Below are 22,306 nucleotides of genomic sequence, written 5' to 3' on the forward strand. Positions count from 1 at the left end.
ATTTAAAAATGGCATATATTCTTAATTGAGACAAATATTTAAAAAAAAACTATGAATATATACTTTTTAATATTTAAATTAAGGAGAATTTGGGGTAAATGTATTCTAAGAAACTCTTCTGATAATTACTAAACCTACCAAAATTGAGTAGACATTGTGATTTCTATATCTCCTATAACATTTGGAGTATCTCCCGAGCACATTTCAGTGCTATAAGAATTATTTTTAAACGATTCATTGTTAGTAAACAAATATTTGGGGGATGCTTTTATGTACTAGGTACTGTGCTAATCAAGGTGTACATATATAGTGAGTAAAAGAATCACTTAGCAACTAGTAAATTTAATCTTCCTGAAATGTATTGTCTAATATTATTATTTTAAACCAAACTTTGGAAAGATTGAATCTTTTCTTATTGCCAGTGATAAACTCATCCTAACTTGAGAATTTCGATTTTTGAGTATGTTCTTATTTTAACAGCCTCGTCTGCCCATCCACTCTGTATAGTGTCTTCTCATCGTGGGGCCTTGCTGTGGAAATGTGCCTGGCTCATTTCAGTTCTGAGAGTTCCTGGACTGCCCCAGTCCCTTCAGTTCCCACTGAAGATCTCCCGCCATCTCTTCACCCATTCACAAATTGGCATCCTGCACTTGGGGTTCTAGTTTTGAGGTCTTTCAAAATCAGATGCGCTGTGACTTCTGTTTGCTTTATCCAACACAGGTGCTAATACCATACAGGTCTCGTGATGGTTGGTTTGTTCCCACTTGCTTCTCCTTGGGGGTTTCTGGGGAGAGTTTGGTCACCTAGTTTTATTGTAAATATCATCCATGGCTGTTTTGTTTTGGTTTGGTTTGGTTTTGCTTTTTAGTTCTCTTTTTATGTTGGTATTTGGAGAGATTCTGTGGGCCTATAATCATTGTCTCTGATTCCTCTGAAATCACTTTTGATTTTCATTGCCTAACTTAAGCTGAATATATAGTTTACATGGAAAAAATGTGAGCCTGAGCTGTTTTGTTTTTTGTCTTCCTATGTGATGGCTTCCATTTCTCCTTCTTTGTCGACCTACTTCACCATCAGTGCCTGTCGTTTTCTCCACTTTTATCTGTTCATTGCAGTATTTCAACTACAGTCACTCAACTTTTCCTACATCCAACCCAAAATCAGTTATTTTCTGATAGTCTAAGTCTCTTATAAAACTGTGGTAAGGGAGGAACTAAAGACAAATGGAGATGAACAACAGTAGTAACTGCATTGGAAAATAACAGCCAGGCATTGAGGAAAAGTGACTGTTTTCTGAGCCAGAGGACAGATGATGGAGAAGAAAAAAAAAGAATGAACTAAACAAAGTGAGTAGGCAAAAGGGAAAATAGACTGAACATTAGCTAAATAGAAATCGGACAAATAGTGAAAATAAACAAACTCAATAGTGTTTTTGGCAAAGATTTGTAAAACTGACAAACTGATAAAAGAAAAACACAAGTTGCCAACATCAGAAATAAAAAAGGGATATCACAGCACATTGTACAAACACCTGTATAGGATTATAATAAATATTATGAAAAACCCTCTAATTTGACATCCTAGATGAAATAGAGAAATTAATACAAAACTAACAGAAGAAGAAATATAACCTTAATGCATACTTAACATAAGAAGAAATAGAAAATCTAAATAGCTCCCTATGAAGTAAAGACATTGAATTTGTAATCAGAATTCAAATTTCTTCTCAACAAGAAATGTTTCAGGCCCAGATGACTTCATTGGTGAATTCTCCAATGACATAAAGTAATAAATCATATCGGTCCTACATAAACTAACTTCTTTGGAAAACGGAGGAGGATTGTATACTTTCCAACTCATTTTGTGAGGGCTACTTAACCCTGATCCCATCACCTGAGAAAACATTTGAAAACAAATCCATTTGAACAAGTCAAATGTTCCATATGAACATAGATGTAAAATATCTTAATGATATTTCAGCAAATTAAAACCTGAAATATATAATAAAGTCAATGCATCATGACTGGTTGGCATTTATTCTAGGAATGCAAGGTTGGTTTAACGTGAAAATCAATGAATACGGTAAACAACAAATCTCCTATAATAATCTCAATAAATGTTTAAAAACTTTAAAAAAGTTTTAGAATACTTTCTTGATAAATATTCTCTGTGTACTAGAAATAGAACAAAACTTCCTCAATCTGAAAAGGGCATCTGCAAAGAAACTTAACTTAGCATCACACTTAACAATAAACATTTAACATTTTCCCTGTATGATCAGGAATAAAACAAGGATGTTTGTTCTTATAATTTTTATTCAAAATTGTAACAGGTTGAAAGTAGTACAAAATGAAAAATATTTAAAAATAATGATTATCAAAAAGTAGAACTATTGTTACTTGGAAAGAATGTGATACTAAATGAACAGTGCAGACAGATGTGGTTTAGCAGACATCAAGTCCCTCACCCCCATGTTGTCACTTTTCTCTTCCTACCATTGTCCTCCATAAAGCCATTAAAAATAGTTTATAATCTAAAGACGAATAGTGTGCAGACTATGCAAGTGTAGCTACAAAACAATCCCTGAGCACCAATTCCATCCAGATGGCTGCCAACCAGCCCTTCCACTAGAAACTCTGGGGCCATCACTGGGGTTGGGTAATAATGTTACATGAGACTAGAGAGGTATATTGAAGCCATATCATGGAATTTGGACTTTGTTAGATAGGCAATAGGGAGCTATTGAATATCTTTGAGCATGGAAGTGACACAGTGGTGTACCAGGTGGAGAGGGGCAGTGGAAGCAGTTCACCCCATTGGGAGGAAGCAGTGTGTCACACTCATTGTTTAGAATTGCTAGCACTTGGTGATCATAAAAAGCAAAACAACTTTTACTTGATCTTAATTTTATTTACAGAAAGTGCATCCTTTTATTTTCTACACCGAGAGTGTTCCACTCCCTCCACCTCATCTTCGAAATGCCACAGAAGTATCATATCAGAATTGAAATGGATGAAAATTTTTTTCCCAAGTTCTCTCTTCTTTGTTGTTGTTGAAGTATAGTTGATTTATAGTGTTACAGGTATACATCAAAGTGATTCAGTTATTTATAGTCATATTTATATATACACACATACAATTTTTCAGATTCTTTTCCTTTACAGGTTATTATAAGATACTGATTTTAGTTCCCTGTGCTATATATATAGTAGGCCCTTATTGTTTGTCTATTTTACATATAGTAGTTTGTATCTGCTAATACCAAATTCCTAATTTATCCTCCCCTTCCTTCCCCTTTGGTAACCATAAGTTTGTCTTCCATGTCTGTAAGTCTGTTTCTGTTCTGTAAATAAGTTCACTTGTATCATATTTTAGGTTCTACATATAAGTGATATCATATGATATTTGTCTTTGTCTGACTTCCTTAGTATGATAATCTCCAGGCCCATCTATGTTGCTGCAAATGGCATTATTTCATTCTTTTTTATGGCTGACATTGGGATGCATGTATCTTTTTTGAATTAGTGTTTTTGTCTTTCCCAGATATGAGCCCAGGAGTGGGATTCCTGGATCATATGGCCACTCCATTTTTTAGTTATGTAAGGAACCCCCACACTGTTTTCCTTAGTGGCTGTACCAATTTATATTCCCACCAACACTGCAGGAGGGTTCCCTTTGGACGAAAGTTAACTTGATAGTTTATTAAATGGATTGGGGGAGGATTAGATTCACAGAAAACATTCTGCATACAGTTTCTGGATCATGCTGGCAATTCTGAGGGAAGAAATGGTAGAAACTGAGAAGTATCTTTTGCGTAATATGACCTCATATGGCTCATAGGGTATATATACTGTGTAATAGTATGTGATCCAACAAACATTTGCTGATGACAACATGAATGAATGAGATCCCAAGCAAGGAAAAATAAAAGGTAAAGAATTTCTACGTTAAAAAAAATGTATAGTCATCTCTATTAAAAAAAGGAATATTCTGAAGAATTTACTCATTAAAATTTTTTTTACCCTCATTTGTATTTTCTGTTCAAACAAAACCCTGGAAATCTAATTTCCAGGACAGACTTCCTGTTCTTAAATTTTGAGTTTGCTTTTCAAATTCTTACTTTGTTTGGCAACATCAACATTACCTCATTGGCTTTTAGTGAATTCTCTGAGAAGATGTACTCTATAGAACATTAGATTTTTCTCTACCACCCGCCAAATGAGTGCTTAAGAAGACAGACATTTCTGCTTTTTAAAAAGTGTTGCTTTGAATTACTTAAAATATGGTGTCTATTACAGAGAACCTCTGATAAATGTTGTCTTACCTAATTTATTAATCTTTAAATCATACTTCATATTTTCTCTAAGTGCTGCTGTTTTTACACACACAATAGAAATCATGTATGGATTATCTGATGCCTCAAGTTCACTCTGATAGAATCCCATCTCAGTGTAGAGGATGGATAAGAAAACTGACTAGGATCATGATTGCAAAGTCTTACTCTTTCCTGTTGTCACGAATTTTCCTGGCAAATTCATTGTTTTCAATTCTCACACAGTTGACCATGCATATCCACCATTGCTGCATAATCTGGGACAGCTAGCTTTTGCAGAATGGTCCGGAATAGAGAGGTCCTGAGTCTGGTCACTAGGCAGCGTATTGCACCCATTAGCAAATAATAGTTATTCACAAAACAGTAACTGGGCTGCTTGCCTGATTCTTCCACTGTGTGTCCAGCTCCTCACAGGTATTGGCCACTGCCTTGACCTTCTTTGCGTCTAGCCTTCTTCCCATTGCTATGATTACATTGTAGCTTATATCAATTCGAGTGAATTTAGCACAGTGGTTATAAGCATGAATGTGGAAGTTTGGCCATTTACTAGCTGTCTGGCCCTTAATAAGTAACTTGATCTGAGATTCAGTTTCTTCTTCTGTAAAATGAAGTCATGCATTTCCAAAATGGTAAAATGACTAAAACCCCTGCTCTTCTGGAGTTTACATTGTAGTATGGTTTAAGGAGAAGAGAGGAAAGGTAGTAGTCAGTAAATGTAAAAATAAGTAAATCTGTTTACTTAGTTAATTGCTATGGAAGACCTTGGACAAGGGAAAAGGTCTCTGGCGTGCCTTTTGAAGGAAGGGAGCTGCAATTTAGATATGTAGTCAAGGGCAGGCTCATTAAGAAGGTGACACTGGGTTTGAGCCCTGAAGGTGCTGAGGGAGTTAGTTGTCTCGGAATCTGTAGGAGGGGACCCAGGCAGCCAATGCAAATACCCTAAAGTGGGGGTGTCTCTGACATCTTGAAGGAACAGAGAAGAGGTAATGTGACTGGAGTGAGTAAAAGAGAGGTGAAGGGTCATGCAAAGCCTTCGGGATCCTGGCTTGGGATGCAAATGATCGGCGGGTATTTATTGGAAATATGCGCATGGCATTTATTTGAGCATCATCTATGTGTCTGTAGTATGTGTAGGAAATACCACCGAGGGAGTGAACGTAGGTGTAGGTAAAGATTCATGAAGAGAGTTCTGGAGCATATCCGCAGGTGGTCAGGGGAGGAGACAGAGAAGGAATAGCAGGGATTTGGGAGGAGAATCAGGTATCCTAACTGCCAGCAGCTTCCTGAGAGTGGGAGTTAAATTTAGAAGGTGTTTCTTCCAATAATTTGAAATCATTTTACTCATAATTTAAAAGGTATCGTACCCAATAATTTGAAAATAATTTTATTCATAATTTAGCAGATATGATACAGTTCTCTAGGTTATAGTAATCTTGCAGAACACTTCAGTGATATTCTGTATTTCTTTTATATGTGACTTATTTTTATTGGTCTCTAGAAATTTTTGTGTCTTCTTTTTATTTCTGGTATTTGAATGCTTCATGAGCTTGTGTCTTGATGTCATTTCTTTATTCCCCCATTAGTTTTGCTAGCTGACAGTGAGCCTTTATAAACTGTGTTTTCATGTAAGGAAAAATGTGTATTTTGTATTAATGCTTTGATAATTTCTTTCCTCATTTTTTTCTATTCTTTGTCCTTCTGGAAATTCTTTATATTTTTATTTCATTTTTCTTCTCTCCTTATAGTTCTTTCTGAAGAATTTTCTCAACTTTATCCTACAGCCTCTTTTAATGGAAATTTTTATTTTTCCTATTGTGGTTTTAATATTCAACAGTTCTTTCCCTCACAGATTGTTTCTTAAGGCTTTTTCTGTTTCATATTTTTGAAGGGATGCAACTTTTACCTTAATTTTCTGAGGATAATTGTGTTTTTTATGTTGTTGGCTGATGATTTCTTGTATTTCTATTCTCTGCATTCCTTCTTTCTCTTCTTTCTAAATTTTTTTTCTTGGTCCCTGTTTTTCATGTTGGAAATTTTGCTGACTGCTCTTTTCTAAAATAAAATGGGAAAACACTTTCAAACTGGACTTGGCTCTTGTGTGTTTGAGCAGCAAGAGAGCTTTTCTTTGCAGGGGTCAGAGTCTCAAATATCATTTCTAGGGATCTTATCTCTGTGGCTTTTCTCTGCCAGTTTCCTCTTTATGGAAAATAAGTGTGGCTCCTGGCTTTCTAGAAGCAGTGTTGTAGAAGGAGAAAGGTGGCAGGGGGTGACGGTGTCCCTATCTCATTATGAACACTTTCACTTAAATCCTCCAATTTCTGCCCTGTACCTCACCCCCTCCCCAACTGTTGATGGTCTGATATAGTGGAGCTGGTTAATTTCTTTCTTTTTCCTTTTCCTTTTTTTGATGAAAAGACTGATGTCACCATGGGGTAGGAGCAGTGCTTGGCTGTGTAGGATTAAGAGTGGAACTGGAACTCTAAATCGTTGCTATGCAGAACCCTTCTAATGTGCGACTCTCAGCCTCGGCACTGTTGGTATTTCTGGCTAGGTAACTCTTTGTTATGGGGAACTGTTCTGTACGTTGTAGGGTGTTCATTAGCATCCCTGCCCTCTAGCCACCAGATGATAGTAGAACCTCTCTCCCAGTTGATACAACCCAAAAGTCTCCAGCCACTGCTAGGTGTCCTCTAGGGAATAAAATTACCCCCAGTGGAGAGCCATTCTTCTGACTTCACACGTGTACCCTACTTCTTTCCGTGTCTTGTCACCTGTAAATCTTAAGTCTTTCAGAGGCTCTGCAGGAAAAATCACTTTTCTTGTTTTAGAAATACAGCTCATCTGGCGCCCGTGGTAGCTTCTGACTAGTTGAGAGTATTGTCAGTTTCACTTATTACTTCTTCTATGTTGTGTCTTGACAATCTTTGGCAAAATTTATTTGTGAATTGTTTTCTCTACTAAGCTAATTAAAATTATGGGTTATAGTTTTAAAAATTCCTATTATTGTAGTAAAATATCAGGAAAAGAGGAAGTAGGCATGTACTTAATCTTCTGACTTTTTACTGTGAGAGAATTTCCAGGCAAGGGAACAGAGGGAAAACCCAGGTGGAGCTCAGTGGGTTCTGAGTTGTAGAGATGGAGCTGAGCATTAAGGGAGTCCAAAGTGGCAGAGCTTGCAGAGAGAGTGGCCCAGAGAAAAACCTCCAGAGCTCTATGGCTATCTTCCTTAAGTATTCAGCCGACTATCAGTCATTGTGTGTGTGTGAGCCAGGGGAAAGAACAACCTGAAAGGATTAAGTGTAGTGGTGCTTATCACTCAAGCACGCTGTAAGTAGTGCCTGTTTCCACTAGCCAAACTAGGAAAATATTGATTCAGAGGACATCAGATAGAGAACACAGCAGTGTCTTGCCTCAGTTGTAGATAATAGTCCTAGACTAATCACTGTTCCAGGACTTCCTAATATATCTCAAGAGCAAGGCCCAAAGAAACTTTCCAAGTAATTTAATTGCATCCCAATACAAAACTGCGGAGTATTTATAGAAACACTTAATATCTGGCTCTCAGAAAGAAAAAAATCCACAGTACCTGGCACCCAATAAAGAAATTGCCAAAATTTCAATACCCCTTTCTCAACAACTAGTAAAACAAATTGACAGAAAACCAGTAAGTAAAGAGATTAAAACAACTGTCAACCAACTTGACCTAATTGGTATTTATAGAACACTCGGTAGCAGCAGGATGCACATATGTTTCTAGTCTACACAAAACATCTACCAAAACGGATCAAATTCTGGACCATTAAACAAGTCTCAGTAAATTTAAAAGGATTCAAATTGTATAAAGTATGTTATCTGGACACACTCATTAAACTGAATTAGAAATCAACAACAGAATAATCGCTGCACTATTCCTAAATACTTGGAAACTAACTAACACACTTCTAAATAACCTAAGGGTCACCCAGGAAAGGAAGGGGAAGTTAGAAAGTATTTTGAACTGAATGAAGAATGAAAAGACAATGTATCAGAACTGTGGGATGCCAGTGTGGCAGTACTTGGTAAAACATCTAGAACATGAATTGTCTGTGTTAGGGAAGGAAAAAAAGATTTCAAAGAAAAATCTTCCCTCTTAAGAAACTAGGAAAAGAGAAGATATGACCCAAGCCAGGCTAATCAAAGGTGTTTTTGAGTTTGACTAGAGCTCATGGGGACATCTCTTTTCCCTCATTGTTCATGTGACTGAAAGGATGCAAGACCAAAACTTACATAACCAACATTGTGTCTTAAGTCTTAAAGAGCTGGAAAATTTCTCTGGCTTAAAGTACAAACATGTGTTTGCCTGTTATCAGAGATAGTAATTGTACCCCATTGTCTGTTTGTCCTTCTGCATTACTGATGGAAATTTCAATATTATTTGGCCATGTGGTTGTAGAGAATAAACTACATTTCTCAGCCTCCCTGGCAGCTAGGTATAGAAATGTAGTTGAAGTTCTGGTCAATGGCATTGTATCTGCTAACTTTTTCTTCTAACTTGGTGGCTTAAAATAGTACAAACCATTTACTTAGTTTAGAATTCTGCAGTTTGGCTTGGCTGTGGTCTGGGCTGGCTTGTCTGATCTTGTCTGAGCTCTTTTATTTATCTGTGGTTAGCTAGCTTGTCAGCTGGCAGCTAGGCGATCTAGGAAGTCCTCACTCATGTATCCGTGATTGTTAAGCAGAATGTTAGCTGGGAGATATTTGCCAGGCATCTGGTTCTCTGACACTTGTTCTCTAGTCTTCCAACAGGATAGCTTGAGCCTCTTTACAAGGTGGTCTCAGGATTCCAAGCCCAGCTAGAGAGAATAAATTCCAAATCTGTAAGCACTTCAAGCCTCTGCTTGCATCGTATTTGCTGACATACTATTGGTCAAAGAAAATCAGTAGGTCAACCTAGGGTTAGTGTTAGAAGTATTCTTTCAAAGAGCATGGAAACAGAAAAGGGTTGTATCCAACTTTCTGGAATTGTGTTTTTTAAGGGGAGCGGTCATACTCTTTTTCTGCTTCTTGGCAGACACGTATTAGTCTTAGAGTATGAATAGATTTATATTCCCTCACGTAAAAGGAAGAGAATCTGTGGTGGTTCGTACAGACATAAACTTGTATTTTCAGGTGAATTTTGAGAAACTGATTAAAAGGAACTAATTCTATGAACTATAGAGCCTTTTATCAGGCACTTTTAAACCACATTTTAAGGTGTACCTAATACAGAGAAGTTATAAACTATATGTAGTATGCAAACTTTTAGGTTAATAAAATGAGAGTAAAATTGTGTTACCTTATTTGCAGTTTTTTTTTCTCATGGAGATATTTGATTCTATTGAAAATATACTTTCATAACACTGAAGGGTTGCACAAGTCAAGACAATTAAAAATTCTAAAAAAATAAACACTTTCAAGTTGATTTATATAAAAGATGACTGAGAGTTAGGTGTAAAGAGGAAAAAAACATACATTAGGGAAGAGTGAGGAGTACAGAGAGAGAAGGCACAGAAATGGTGACTAACTGGGGTGCAGAAGACTTTGAAGATGTCTGGTTACAGGGAAACTAAAGGGATGTTATAAATTGCAGTCACTCTTCTTTCACCCAAATTTTTAGTAAAATTAATTACTTTTTGTTTTTAATGAGCGCTCCTCTTCTGATATTGATGAGCAATTTTCACATCTAGGATGATTCAGGACAGAGCTCTCAGGTGACAAGAAGATTCCAGAACGGAAGAAGCAGAAATGTAGGGTCAGGATGACCATGAGAGTATCAGTACACACAAATTCTTTAAAACTTAAGGAGCACTTTTGTCCTTCAGCAGGAATGGAAGGAGGGTTACAGGAAGTTGTATCTAGATTTCAAGAGGCAAAGAAGCCCCAGAGGATACATGTCTTGCATTTAAATAAGAATATGACAAAATATAGAGATGATAAAGTTTTAGCACAGAATGCACTCTTTCCCTTTTTCACTCTTACCCTAGATCTTTGAAGGAGTATTCTTGACACGTGGGGACTAAACGTGTTATTCTTTGACAGAAATAGTATGTGCAATTCCGGAAGGTGCTTGCCATCTGGGGAACAAGAGTGATATATGGGAAACAAGAGTGGAAAAATAAGGAATTCATTATATGGTCATGGACTTGAAGTGTTATAAGCATGTAACTTATATCAAGGGTCTATTAGATTTTCATGGCTCTATGTAACCCATACCTGCCAATAAATGCCATTTATTTTTGCAGACAAAATCGAATCCTTGTTTTGAATAATAATCTGGTTGCCATGGGGCAGGGTAAGAGTTGGGGGTGAGAAACATAGCCAGACACAAGGGGGCAATTCATTGTCCTTGCATATCTTTCTGACCTATTTGTGTCTTTGATATTGACATTCATTGTTATCTACAGCTGTATCTGGCGCATGTAGAACCCTTTACTTTTCAGAGTATTCGATATTTTGATTCAATTATTTTATCCTTAAATAATGATACACTGAGTTCCTATTTCTCAGATGAGGTAAAAAAAATGAGGCTGTGATAGATTTTTAAAAATACTCTTTAATTAAAAAACCCTTCTCTGTATCTCTGTAACTGAATCCCAGTCGCATGTGATAGTTTTGAATATCCCTGAGGTTAAAGGTAAATCCAACCATGTCTTTCTACAGGTAGGTTACTTCCCTGTGTGATAACCTTGCCTCCACATGTGGAGAGCTGGATTCAGTCCAAATGGAAGGAAGTTGCGGGGGGGACATGCCAGTGACTTGATAAGCGATTGGATGTCTGTATTCGCAGCTCTTGTGAAAGTCCTCAGATGGTAGTGAATTTCTCATACTTATTTCATGTTTTATGTGTATATGTCCCCTTGTGAAAAGGTTTAGCTCTTTCTTTAACCAACAACATAGTATTATCTATGTATATAGTAAATGAGCATTATACGTTTTATGTATTTTCATTCTCAAACAGCAGCTTGAAGAGGAATATACTCCTTTTTTTTCCCAGCTATTATTTTAGTTGACAATGCCCAAAAGCAAGTAAATTTTTTGACATTTTTTACCACAATGTAAATTAGTTAAATATACTTAATGTGATTAAATCATAATATGAATGAACCATAAATATACTGAAATATTCCAAAGAGCTAAGTTGTGTAAAAAAAATATTATTAGAGTCAGTATCAGTAGGCATAAATGGACGCTATTAAGAACTTTATTTTAAACATCTGAAACCTTGACGGGATGATATTATTATAGAAAGATTCTTCCTTACTTCAGGCATGCATAAAGCAAGTATGGATCAACGAAGAAATGAAAGAAATGAAACAAAGAGGCGGAGATTAAAGATGAGATTAACTGCTTGGTCTTTTCTATTTTCAACCTCCATATGACTGTATTTTGATTTCTTTATGTGATGCTTAATGCGAATTCCGCCTCCCTTTCAGTCACATACTGTTAACTTCCATGGGGCTTATTTTCATTTGGCTCTGTGTGTTCACCTTGCCAAAGCTCTCCCGTGGTTTTGTGTCAGGAGGAGAAATACCCTTTTACCTTCTTGTCTGTTTAACATTTAAAGTTTTTTTTTTCTCCCTCCCTTCCTGCCTTGTACCTAATGAGCAAATTACCTAAAAATAGATACGCTCATCATTCTACAAAACATTGTATCTTCTCTAGATCGGAGGCCAGTGTAATTGTAAGAGACATGTGTCTGGCAGACAGTGCAATCAGTGCCAGGATGGATTCTACGGTCTCCAGGAGTGGGATCCTGATGGCTGCCGTCCGTGCGACTGCAGTACCTCTGGGACAGTGGATGGAGATATTACCTGTCACCAAAATTCAGGCCAGTGCAAGTGCAAAGCAAATGTTATTGGTATGTGTAATGCAAAGGTTTACAGTCACAACTCTATTACCATCTGGGATAAAATCCTCTGTTTGATTTCTTAACTGAAGAGCAAAGCAAATTTCCTTGCTCTAGGCAGGCTAGAAAAAAAAAACAATTTGGATGAAATTAACTGTCTAAAAATGATTAGATTAATAATTCTATCAAACTACAGCTTGAAGCTTAGTTTAATCAACCCTTTAGAAGTTTCTTTATTCTGTAGCTGCTTTAGTTCACGTGGTCCCATACTAATAAGTCATAGAAAAATATAATTTGCTTACTGCATAGATGTTTCTTTTAGAAAATTAGCACTTTTTCAAAATGTTTTACACTTAATGAGTTCTAAGCAAGTCATTTCCATGCTAGTTTTCTTAATAGACCAAAATAAATGGATTTTTTTCAAAATATTCTGTGCTATAGGGTCCTTTGTGATAAATCTTTCCATTTTTTTCTATTATATTTCTTTGAACTGTTCCTGTGAAATGCAAAATAAGTCAACATAATTCCACAGATCATGTATATTGCTAGGGTTAGTTATAAAGGGCCACATAATTTTAATTTTGTAATTCAGTGCCAAGATGATTATAATAAACAGCTACCTTCGGTGTTATTTATCATTTTTTTATATAAGACGTGCTTTTTTGTTTGTTACTCCCACAGGTATTTTTCAGAAATTAGATTTGATTATAGCAATTTATTACATCCAACATTTTTGAGGGGAGCCACAGCCACATAAGGACAAAATTTATCAAGTGCCCAAAATGCACTATGTACATAATGCACTTTGAAATTTTGATATATGAGAATATTATGAGAGGAAAGTTTCCTGATAAAGTGAGTCTTGTGTTGTAACTGAACACGTCTTGGTTTGTATAGGAAGTTTAAAAAGGACCTTTACCTTTCTATTGTCATTCAAGACACCAAACCTTCCATGGTTTTTCTAACATTGACCTGAACCTTATAATAATATAAACATGCCTGGAAGACAGACACACGCACACACATACACACCCCAAAATGCATCCACACACATACGTAAGAACATATCATTCGGAGCAACATTTTCATTTCTGTTATATAACACTAAGGCTAATTCTTTATCTTTTATCTATGTACATAAACATTTATCTTTTTGTACCAGTCAACTAGAGAAGCATTTCATTTTAACTTAATAAAAAAGAATATGAGCTGGCTTTATGATATTACGCAAGATTTCTCTGGTTTAAAGAAAGATTACATCAAAATCTTTAACATAACTTGCCCTTACACATTTCAAGCATTCAAAAACTAACTTTTCTGGAAAAAGTTACTTATAAAGAGAAGTACATTTTTGTATGTTATCTCTGATATGGAATGAAAGGTAAGACCTTTGAATTCCACTATATAGCATCCTTTGTTCTTTAAGATAAGATACATTTTAAATTCAAGATGTGAAAACAAAATTTAAAGAAAGGCCTTTAGAGATAGTAAAATGGTTACAGCTCTGTATCAATAAAATCTTTCTTGTGATGGTTAGAGTCCAGAGCTTAAGGAAGAAAAAAAAATCGAACTTTACTATTTACTTAGAATTTGTTATGACCTCCTTGCCATTTACTTATATTATTGGTTGATCCAGGTAGTTTTCTGCAGGAAAATATAAACCTATTTTTTGAAGACAAAATTAGCAGTTTGACATTACTATCTGTAGAGTTATTTCTGTATATGTAGTATTTTTTAATAAAAATACAAACTTGACATGTATATATAGAGATAATTCTTTTCCTAATGAGACTAGCAAATAACCTTATTCAATTTTACCTTGTTAATATGATTAAGAAAACAACAGAAAATACAAATGTATGTTGTATGTGCTTCAGAAAGCAAACTGTTAGATTTAACAAAACTGTTAAATCTTACTAATGATTCTATCACCCGTAAAATACATTAGCACCAATAATTTTATTAAAGTAGGTCATTCATCTAGAATAAAAAGGGAGAAGAATGTGAATTAAATGCCAAGTGCGCTAACTCGCCTGTACTTGTTAACACCGAATGTGATGCCCTGTAGGCCTTCCTGAGTATCGTTAGGAATAGATTACCTGTCAGGAATATGTATGGCATATTCAAATAAGCACTGCGCATATTTTTAAAACTGATATGATATGAATCCATGTAGACCAATTTTAATAGTTCAAAATGAGTCATAATTCTTGTTAACAATACAGTTATTTTTAAAATTTGCAGCAATAGTGGTCCTTTTTTATTTTCCTTATTGAAATTAAATGATATGCCTTAGGTGAGTCATTCATCACTGTTAAAGAACTTGCCTTCCATTGGAGTTCTTGAATTTTTATCCACATACATACATATATATTATGCATTTCTTTCCAGTTTAGGGAATGCTTTTCTGCATATGGGTTCCTGAGTGTTTTTGACTGTTACTTTAGGACTAATTTTTTAATGCTGTTATAACTTGAAATAAATGTTTCAATTGATTCAGCCTCACATAGTCAGTTATTTAAATTCATGGATGTGTGAGGACTATCTAAAGGAAGTATTTTTTGGCATCTCAACCTTTCCTGTTCAAATTTCTTTTTTATTCCTTTGCCTTGTAATACTCTCTGAAACCAACCTAAGTTGTCAGATTTCAGTGTAGGTGATAAAATGTTTTTCTCTCTTTATGAAATGTATGTATGTATATACTCCTTCAAATAGAAGTAATGTAAACCGGAGAATTTACTTAGTGTTTAAAGAGGTATGTTCTGAATCACACAATATGACAAGCAATGTGATTGCTTTATGAGCCAGGGAGAGCATAATTTATATTAATTGAAAATGATAAAATATAGGAGCATATAAAAGCATTGAAATAAAAATTGCTTTGGACAACTTTTATTTACATTAATTATTTAAGTGTGTGATATTCAGAAGTAAGTATATATTACTGTTACCACAGAAATAGTTAACACTTTATTAAACATTTTTAGAGGATTCTGATTTCTAGGCATGAATTAATGTGGCAATATATAATTCTTCTGTATGGCTTTGAAAATGTATTTCACTTTCTACCATAGTTTTAAATGAACATGCTTTATTAATATGAAATAACTAAGAATAATAATTTGAATATGGTTCAATAATTTTAAAACAATAGTTCTGATATTTGTTAAATAGGAAAAGAGCTCCAGTATGTGTAACAAAAGCAACATTTGCATTAAGGATTTTTCTTTCCATTAAGTAATAAATAAAGTTTACAAAGCACATTATGAAAATAAAGTCATATATGAGTGCCAAATTAAGTATTGCCATCATATTTTGAGTATACAGTTGGCCATCTCTAGCATTACTGGTGGAAAAACAAACAACATTTTGTGTCTCTGTTAAATGTCAGCAGTAGCGTTATTTGTGCTTCAGCTGTCTTGAAAGCTCGAATGGAATCATTTTCCCATCTTTACTTTTTTAAACGTATTTTCTCTCTAGGGCTTAGGTGTGATCATTGCAATTTTGGATATAAATTTCTCCAAAGTTTTAATGATGATGGATGTGAGCCCTGCCAGTGTAACCTCCACGGCTCAGTGAACAAACTCTGCAACCCACTTTCTGGGCAGTGTGAGTGCAAAAAAGAAGCCAAAGGACTTCAGTGCGACACCTGCAGAGAGCACTTTTATGGATTGGACTCCGCCGGCTGTAAGGCCTGTGACTGCCACATCGCTGGATCCCTGCCCGGGACCGTCTGTGATGCTCAGACAGGACAGTGCGTCTGTAAGCCCAGTGTTGGAGGGAGACGGTGCAATGAATGCTTGGAGGGGTACTTCTACCTACAGCAAAATCATTCTTTCCTCTGTCTGCCTTGTAACTGTGATAAGACGGGGACAGTCAATGGCTCTCTGCTATGTGACAAATCAACAGGACAATGTCCTTGCAAATTAGGAGTAACAGGTCTTCGCTGTAATCAATGTGAGCCTCACAGGTACAATTTGACCATTGGCAGATTTCAAGACTGCCAGATGTGTGAGTGTGATGCCTCGGGGACGTTACCTGGGACCATTTGTGACCCAGTCAGTGGCCAGTGCCTGTGTTTGCCTAATCGTCAAGGAAGAAGGTGTAACGAATGTCAAACAGGTAAGAGAGAAATGTGTTACAGTTTCAGTCCGCAGTGGCTTTCCCTTCATTATCCTGTTTTGGGTGATTCCTCTTTGCTTCTCAGTCAGGACTTCTAAAAAATTAATCTCCAACATCATTGTTGTACTTGTATCATTATCTAATATAGATACAACTATTTAATTTACTCAAGATTATGTGGCATATTTGTGTTGCTATATTTGGGGTGACCCTTTAGATGAATGCCAGCCAGTCAGACATTTCATAACTGTGACTTAGATTTAATTTCTCAATTTGAAGTAAATCTCCTTTTAACAACTGAAAAAAAAAATCTAAGAAAAGCAAGAATACATTTTACATTCCAGAGAAAGGGAAACTTGAGTTGATTATCTATACAATGCCAAATATTCAGGTGATAAACTTCAGGTGATTTTCTTTTTAAACATTTTTTTATTTTTTATATAACTTTTAAAGGTTATTTTCCATTTACAGTTATTATAAGATATTGGCCATACTCCCCATGTTGTACAAAACGTCCTTGAACTTGTCTTACACACAGTAGCTTGTACCTTCCACTTTCCCACCCCCATATTGCCCTTCCCTGCCACTGGTAACCACTGATCTGTTCTCTGTATCTGAGTCTGCTTCTTTTATGTTATATTCACTAGTTTGTTGTATTTTTTTAGATTCCACATATAAGAGATATATAGTATTTATCTTTCTCTGTCTGACTTATTTCACTTAGCATAATGCCCCCCAAGTCATTTATGTTGCTGCACATGGCAATATTTCATTCTTTTTTATGGCTGAGAAGTATTCCATTCCGTGTGTGTATGTGTATATGTACATATATACACACACACAGACACCACATCTTTATCCAGTCATCTGTTGATGGATACTTAGGTTGTTTCCATACTGGGCAATTGTAAATAATGTTGCTATGAACATTAGGGTGCATGTATCGTTTTGAATTAGTGTGGTTTTTTTTGGATGTATACCCAGGAGTTCAATTGCTGGATCACATGGTAGTTCTATTTTTAGTTTTTTGAGAAACCGCCGCAGTTTTTCACAGTGGCTTCACCAATTTAAATTCCCACCAACATTGTACAAGGGTATTGAACTGATTTTCTAAATAAAAGCTGACTAAGTATTTTTACTAAATCCGCTATATGTTCTGGCATCATATAGAAACATCTAGAATTATTTTTAAATGTCATCAAATTAATAAAATAGGCTACTTTTTAGTCATATGGTACCCGTCTTTCTATGTTTCCCAACTGGAAGAAGAATGGACCCTATATATGGCTTTCTCCTTGACTTCATATGATTTAACCAAAACAATATACTTCCTATATAACTTACCATGATATTGTGGTAAGCGTAAATATGTATCAGTTTAGCAGCTGTACTAGCTGTTGTCCTGTCTAGCAAAATCAGCTCTGAGTTATCTGAGCCCCTGAAAAGGAGTGTGATGCAAATTTAAGAGTGATTTGCCTGCCAGGGAAGGGTAGGATTAAAGTCCTGTTTTACATGACAAGGAATTCAGCTTAGAAGAATTGAACCATACCTCTCCCTTGTCATTGTGTGTCAAGTAAATCCAAAGAGATAGAAAAGAATTGATAAGTAGTTAATTCTCTTTGAGATAAAAGTATCAGAAAAAAAGAAAACTGAGCTAGCTCTAGCATAATTGGGGGCTATATTGTCACAGGATGTTCCGCAAAACCTGATGTGGATCAATGTAGTCAGGACTCAGAAACCAGAAAGCTCCCACTGATACATATTCATTCATTCATTCATTCATTCATTCATTTCCACCTTTTGGTGGAAGGACCCTCTCTGCCTCGCTCTCCCTCTCTGCGTGGTTGCATGGCCACCCCTGTCCCGAGTTGGCTTACAGTTTTAGTGCCAGCTATGCAGAGAGACGTTAGCGGCTTCTTGGTTATAATTCCAAGAGGGAAGGAAGTTCTAATTGGCTCAGTTTTGTTAGGGTGGCCAGGAGTGTCAGAATCAGTACAATAAGCATGGCTTCTGAGGACCACTCCTTCGGGTAGGAGCAAGGTGGTAAGTGTCCCAGGAAACAAGAAGACCACTGAGAGGTGGGCAGATGGCCTACATGACAGCTGCAACCTGCGACTTTCAGCTTTCACATTTATCCTTCCAAATTTGCAATCAATTACTATATTTTTATATCCTAAGATAATATATTTTTTGCTATTCTTAGTATCACTAATTTTGGAAATTAGGTAGATTTCTGCACAAATAACCATGATTTATATATCTTTCTTTCTAAATAAACCAGCAAAAGATAGATCAAATATTTCATCCTCTTGGTAATTATCAATTATTACAGTTCATTGAATGTTTCATTCTGACCTAGGATGTAGGTATACAACAGAACTAGAGATCAGGGGCTTAAGTTAGAACAGGAGGATAGGGGGTTCATACCCTCCTGTGGATTGATATGTTCAGTGGGAAAAGAAAAAGAAACTGACAGATTTTTTGGATAGAGTTCTATTGGAGAGTTTTGACTTCTAGAAATATCTAAGAGATTCCTAGAAAACTAAGCAGAGGCACAGTTTTCAGGAAAGGGAATATAATCAAGCATGTTACACCGCATAACTGTGAAACAGAGTTAAGTAGTCATAATAAGATAATCTCTGAGTATTGATTTAACCAACTAAAGAGATTATTGAGGAGGGGGTATAAACAGCTAAATATTCATTGTCTATAGTAGGAAGATAATAGGCTAAATTTAAAAAGTTGAGATGAAACAATACATGTATGTTATTCTGAAAGGGAGAGAGAAAAGCCAGAGGAAACATCTAGAGGAGCTGAAGGTGGGTGCTCTGTGCAGGGAATTCTGGGAGAAGGATGGAGTGAGCAGCAGACTTCCATTTTACATCATGAGCCTTTAAGGTCTGTTTGGTTTTTAAAACTATCTACACATAAATTGTGATAAAAATTAAAATTAACATAAAAAGTGAAAAGACTGGTAAATCATGCTCAATCCTCATGATCTCCTGGCACCTTTCTTTTTGGGATTTATCTAGTATAATGTCTTTTTTTTTTTAGGAAAATAATTTCTTAGGAGCTATTTGCATAAGTACAGATGTTGCAAAATTCTCCAAAAGTGTATGGCAAATTGTCCTCTCCTTTAAGGAAGATATAGAATGGGGATCATTGCTAAGGATGAAAATAACTATCATATTTAAAGTATCCTTGTATTTTATTTGTGCAGTTGTCTCATTTCCATTGTTTGAGTTTCAGTATCTTGAGAGCAAGGGTTATGTTATTCAACTTACATGGCCATGATACTAACATAATTCCTTGTATATTGTGTGCTGTCAGTTAGGTGTTTTGTTTTTTTTTTTTTTAATTGAAATGAGAAATAATCAGGAGTTTTAGCAAGAGCCTCTGTATTAGGTAGGGTTCTCCAGGGAAACAGCGCCAATAGGAGATGTGTGTGTGTCTGTGTATATATGTTTGTGTGTGTGTATTTTTTCCGCACTAAATATGTCAGTCCATGGCAGGATCTGAACTCCTGACCCTCCTGTTCTGATTTAAGCCTGTTGATCTGTAGTCCTGTGGTAGCTGTATCCTAGGCCTTTTGCAGCTATACTAAAGATTTCCTTCATGTCGCCTGTGTTGAATCCCCTGTTTCCTTTTTTCTTGGTTTATTTGTGTATTTGGTATAACAAATGGTCTGGTAGCGTCTGAGAAAGAGTACAGGGAGGAAAGTGATGGGGTTGTTTTAGAATTTTGAACATCTGAAATTATCTTTATTCCATACTCAGAGCTATTTGACATTTTGCCATTATATAGAACCATTTTCTCTCATTAACTTTATTTCACCATTATCCTCTAGCAGTACCGACTAAATTCTTCTTTCTTTCTTTTTTTACATTCCAGAAGCTTTACCATTTCTATATCCCTCATTTCAGAAATTTCATGATATGCTTTTCATTAAATAATTTTTTTCTGGGAACTCAATGGGGCCTTATGTCTGTATTAATGTTTTTATATTCTGGGAAAATCTGTAAAACGCCTTCATAGAAACATCTAGATTAGTGTTTGGCCAAACAACTAGACATCATATCTAGGGAAGTTGACACATAAAATTAACCATCACAGGCAGCTGTTTGTATAACCCCCATGTTACTGTAACACTTCATCCCTGTACCTGTTGAGTACAAACCTTCACTCACTTCTAAAGAGAAAACTGATTGTCTTCTCTCACAACGTGAGAAGGAAAGCCTTCTGGTTGGGGAAAGTCACACCTGACTTCAGAAGTCCCTGGAACCTTCAATTTCACTTTTTCTCAGAGTTATGCCTGAATGAATTAACTTATTGTTGGTCTGTCCATTTACAAGTGCTCAGCTTTTACTTGTAGACATCTGTCCTTGCCTGCCGTTCCCTCTTATGTTCTTTTAAAACTTTCTTTTATTTCATTTTTTGGGATTTTGGAAGGGAAAAATTGTTCAATCATACTGAACTGAAAATGTTACCCTAGTATTCTCTGGGTTGTGATCTTTTCAGATCAAATCCTTGTAGCCATCCTTGACTCTTTTCCCCACAACTCTTGTCTCTTCTATCAAAATTAATCTTGTTGGTTTTACCTTGAAATATATCCAGAGTTTGACCACTTCTCACCACTCTCACTTATCCATCTTGGTCCAAGCCATGGTCATTTTTCTCCTGGACTATCAGAACAGCTGCCTAAACTCCCTGTTTCTCCTCTTTATGCTTCTCCAGTCACTTCTCAACATGCAGCCGAAGTGATGCTGTTCAAACTTCAGATCCTATCACTCCACCCTCCACTGGCCTTCCATCATTGTGAGTAAAGAGCAAAGCTGATGGACTTTAATGGGCCACATGATCTGTAATGCCCGTCATCTCCCTGACCTCATTTCCTGATGATCGTTTGTTCCTCTCCTGCCTGCAAGTCTCATTGCATTCCTAGGATTGCCCAGTGCTTGATTCTAGGCACACGGAGCACAGCTCAACTGTAGGGAGATCCACTTACCTTTCCTGAACTATTAAAAAAGGTTTCTTGAATCATTACATTGAAAAATACCTCCGTGTCATTCTCTTTTCTGTGCACGCCAGTGAGTGCATCTTTAACTACACATAGGATGTGGCGCTCTACCTTGCAAAGGAGGAAAGAAAACACTGGCTTAAGGACCTAATACATTTTTTATTTGACAAAAGGAGATATTCCGTACGCATATGTGTAGCCTGTGGAAAAGTCAAAGTGTGCTTGTGGACTCTTTTTTTTTTTTTTTGGTTCTGTTTTCTTCTAGCTTCAGAAATTACTTTGAATTTTGTTTTCTTGTTTTCTGGGTTTTATTGTCTCTTCCCATGAAATTTACATTAAAAAAAAAAAAGAAAGAAAGAAAGAAATCTGATCCTGAAGTATCTTTATTATAAGCAGATGCTTCACAGTAACCAGCTCTGCAGTGTGCACATTAAAATGCACTGCTGCAGTCTGAGGCTTTCTTTCTACTTCTTTAAACACATCTGAAAGACCTAGATCGTATACTACAGGGGGGACACCACGCTGCTGTGCGGTGAGCAGCGGGCTGGGCGCGGAGGGAGCAGCGGCGCGGAGGAGGGGTGAAGAGAAAAGCCTGAGGACCTCAGCCCGCCTTTGCACCTGTGATTGTAAATACTACTCGCCCGTAGTATAGACGCCTGCACGTGGACTCTTGTCCCACTTTCTTAAAAAAACATTATTAAGGAAGGTGCATGTAATGAAACCTCATGTATTATTAACCTAACCTTACTCTGAATGTACAAGGAATAGGCTTAATTCAACTAAAATTTATAGGCAATTTGTTAAAGCAGCAGTGCACATTAGAAGGTACATTAGAGCCACATTGGTTTTAATATGCCATTCAATAACTTGAACAGAGGTTAAAAATGCTGCTTAACCTCCATTAAGTATTTTAAAAATGCTTTAATTTAAAATTATTTGGAGCGTGTGTACATATATGAATGTACACATA

General features: G+C 36.2%; 1 protein-coding gene across 1 annotated transcript in view; it reads left to right on the forward strand.

Annotated features, from left to right (window-relative positions):
• Positions 1–22,306, forward strand: part of USH2A (usherin) — a 698,253-nt gene that overhangs the window by 153,455 nt on the left and 522,492 nt on the right. Inside the window, exons 13-14 of the mRNA XM_072948735.1 lie at positions 12,014–12,209; positions 15,678–16,319. Of these exons, the coding sequence (XP_072804836.1) occupies positions 12,014–12,209; positions 15,678–16,319 (838 nt within the window). The remainder of the gene's footprint in view (positions 1–12,013; positions 12,210–15,677; positions 16,320–22,306) is intronic.

The sequence above is a fragment of the Vicugna pacos genome, chromosome 23, assembly GCF_048564905.1.
Source record: "Vicugna pacos chromosome 23, VicPac4, whole genome shotgun sequence".
NCBI classification, from domain to species: domain Eukaryota; kingdom Metazoa; phylum Chordata; class Mammalia; order Artiodactyla; family Camelidae; genus Vicugna; species Vicugna pacos.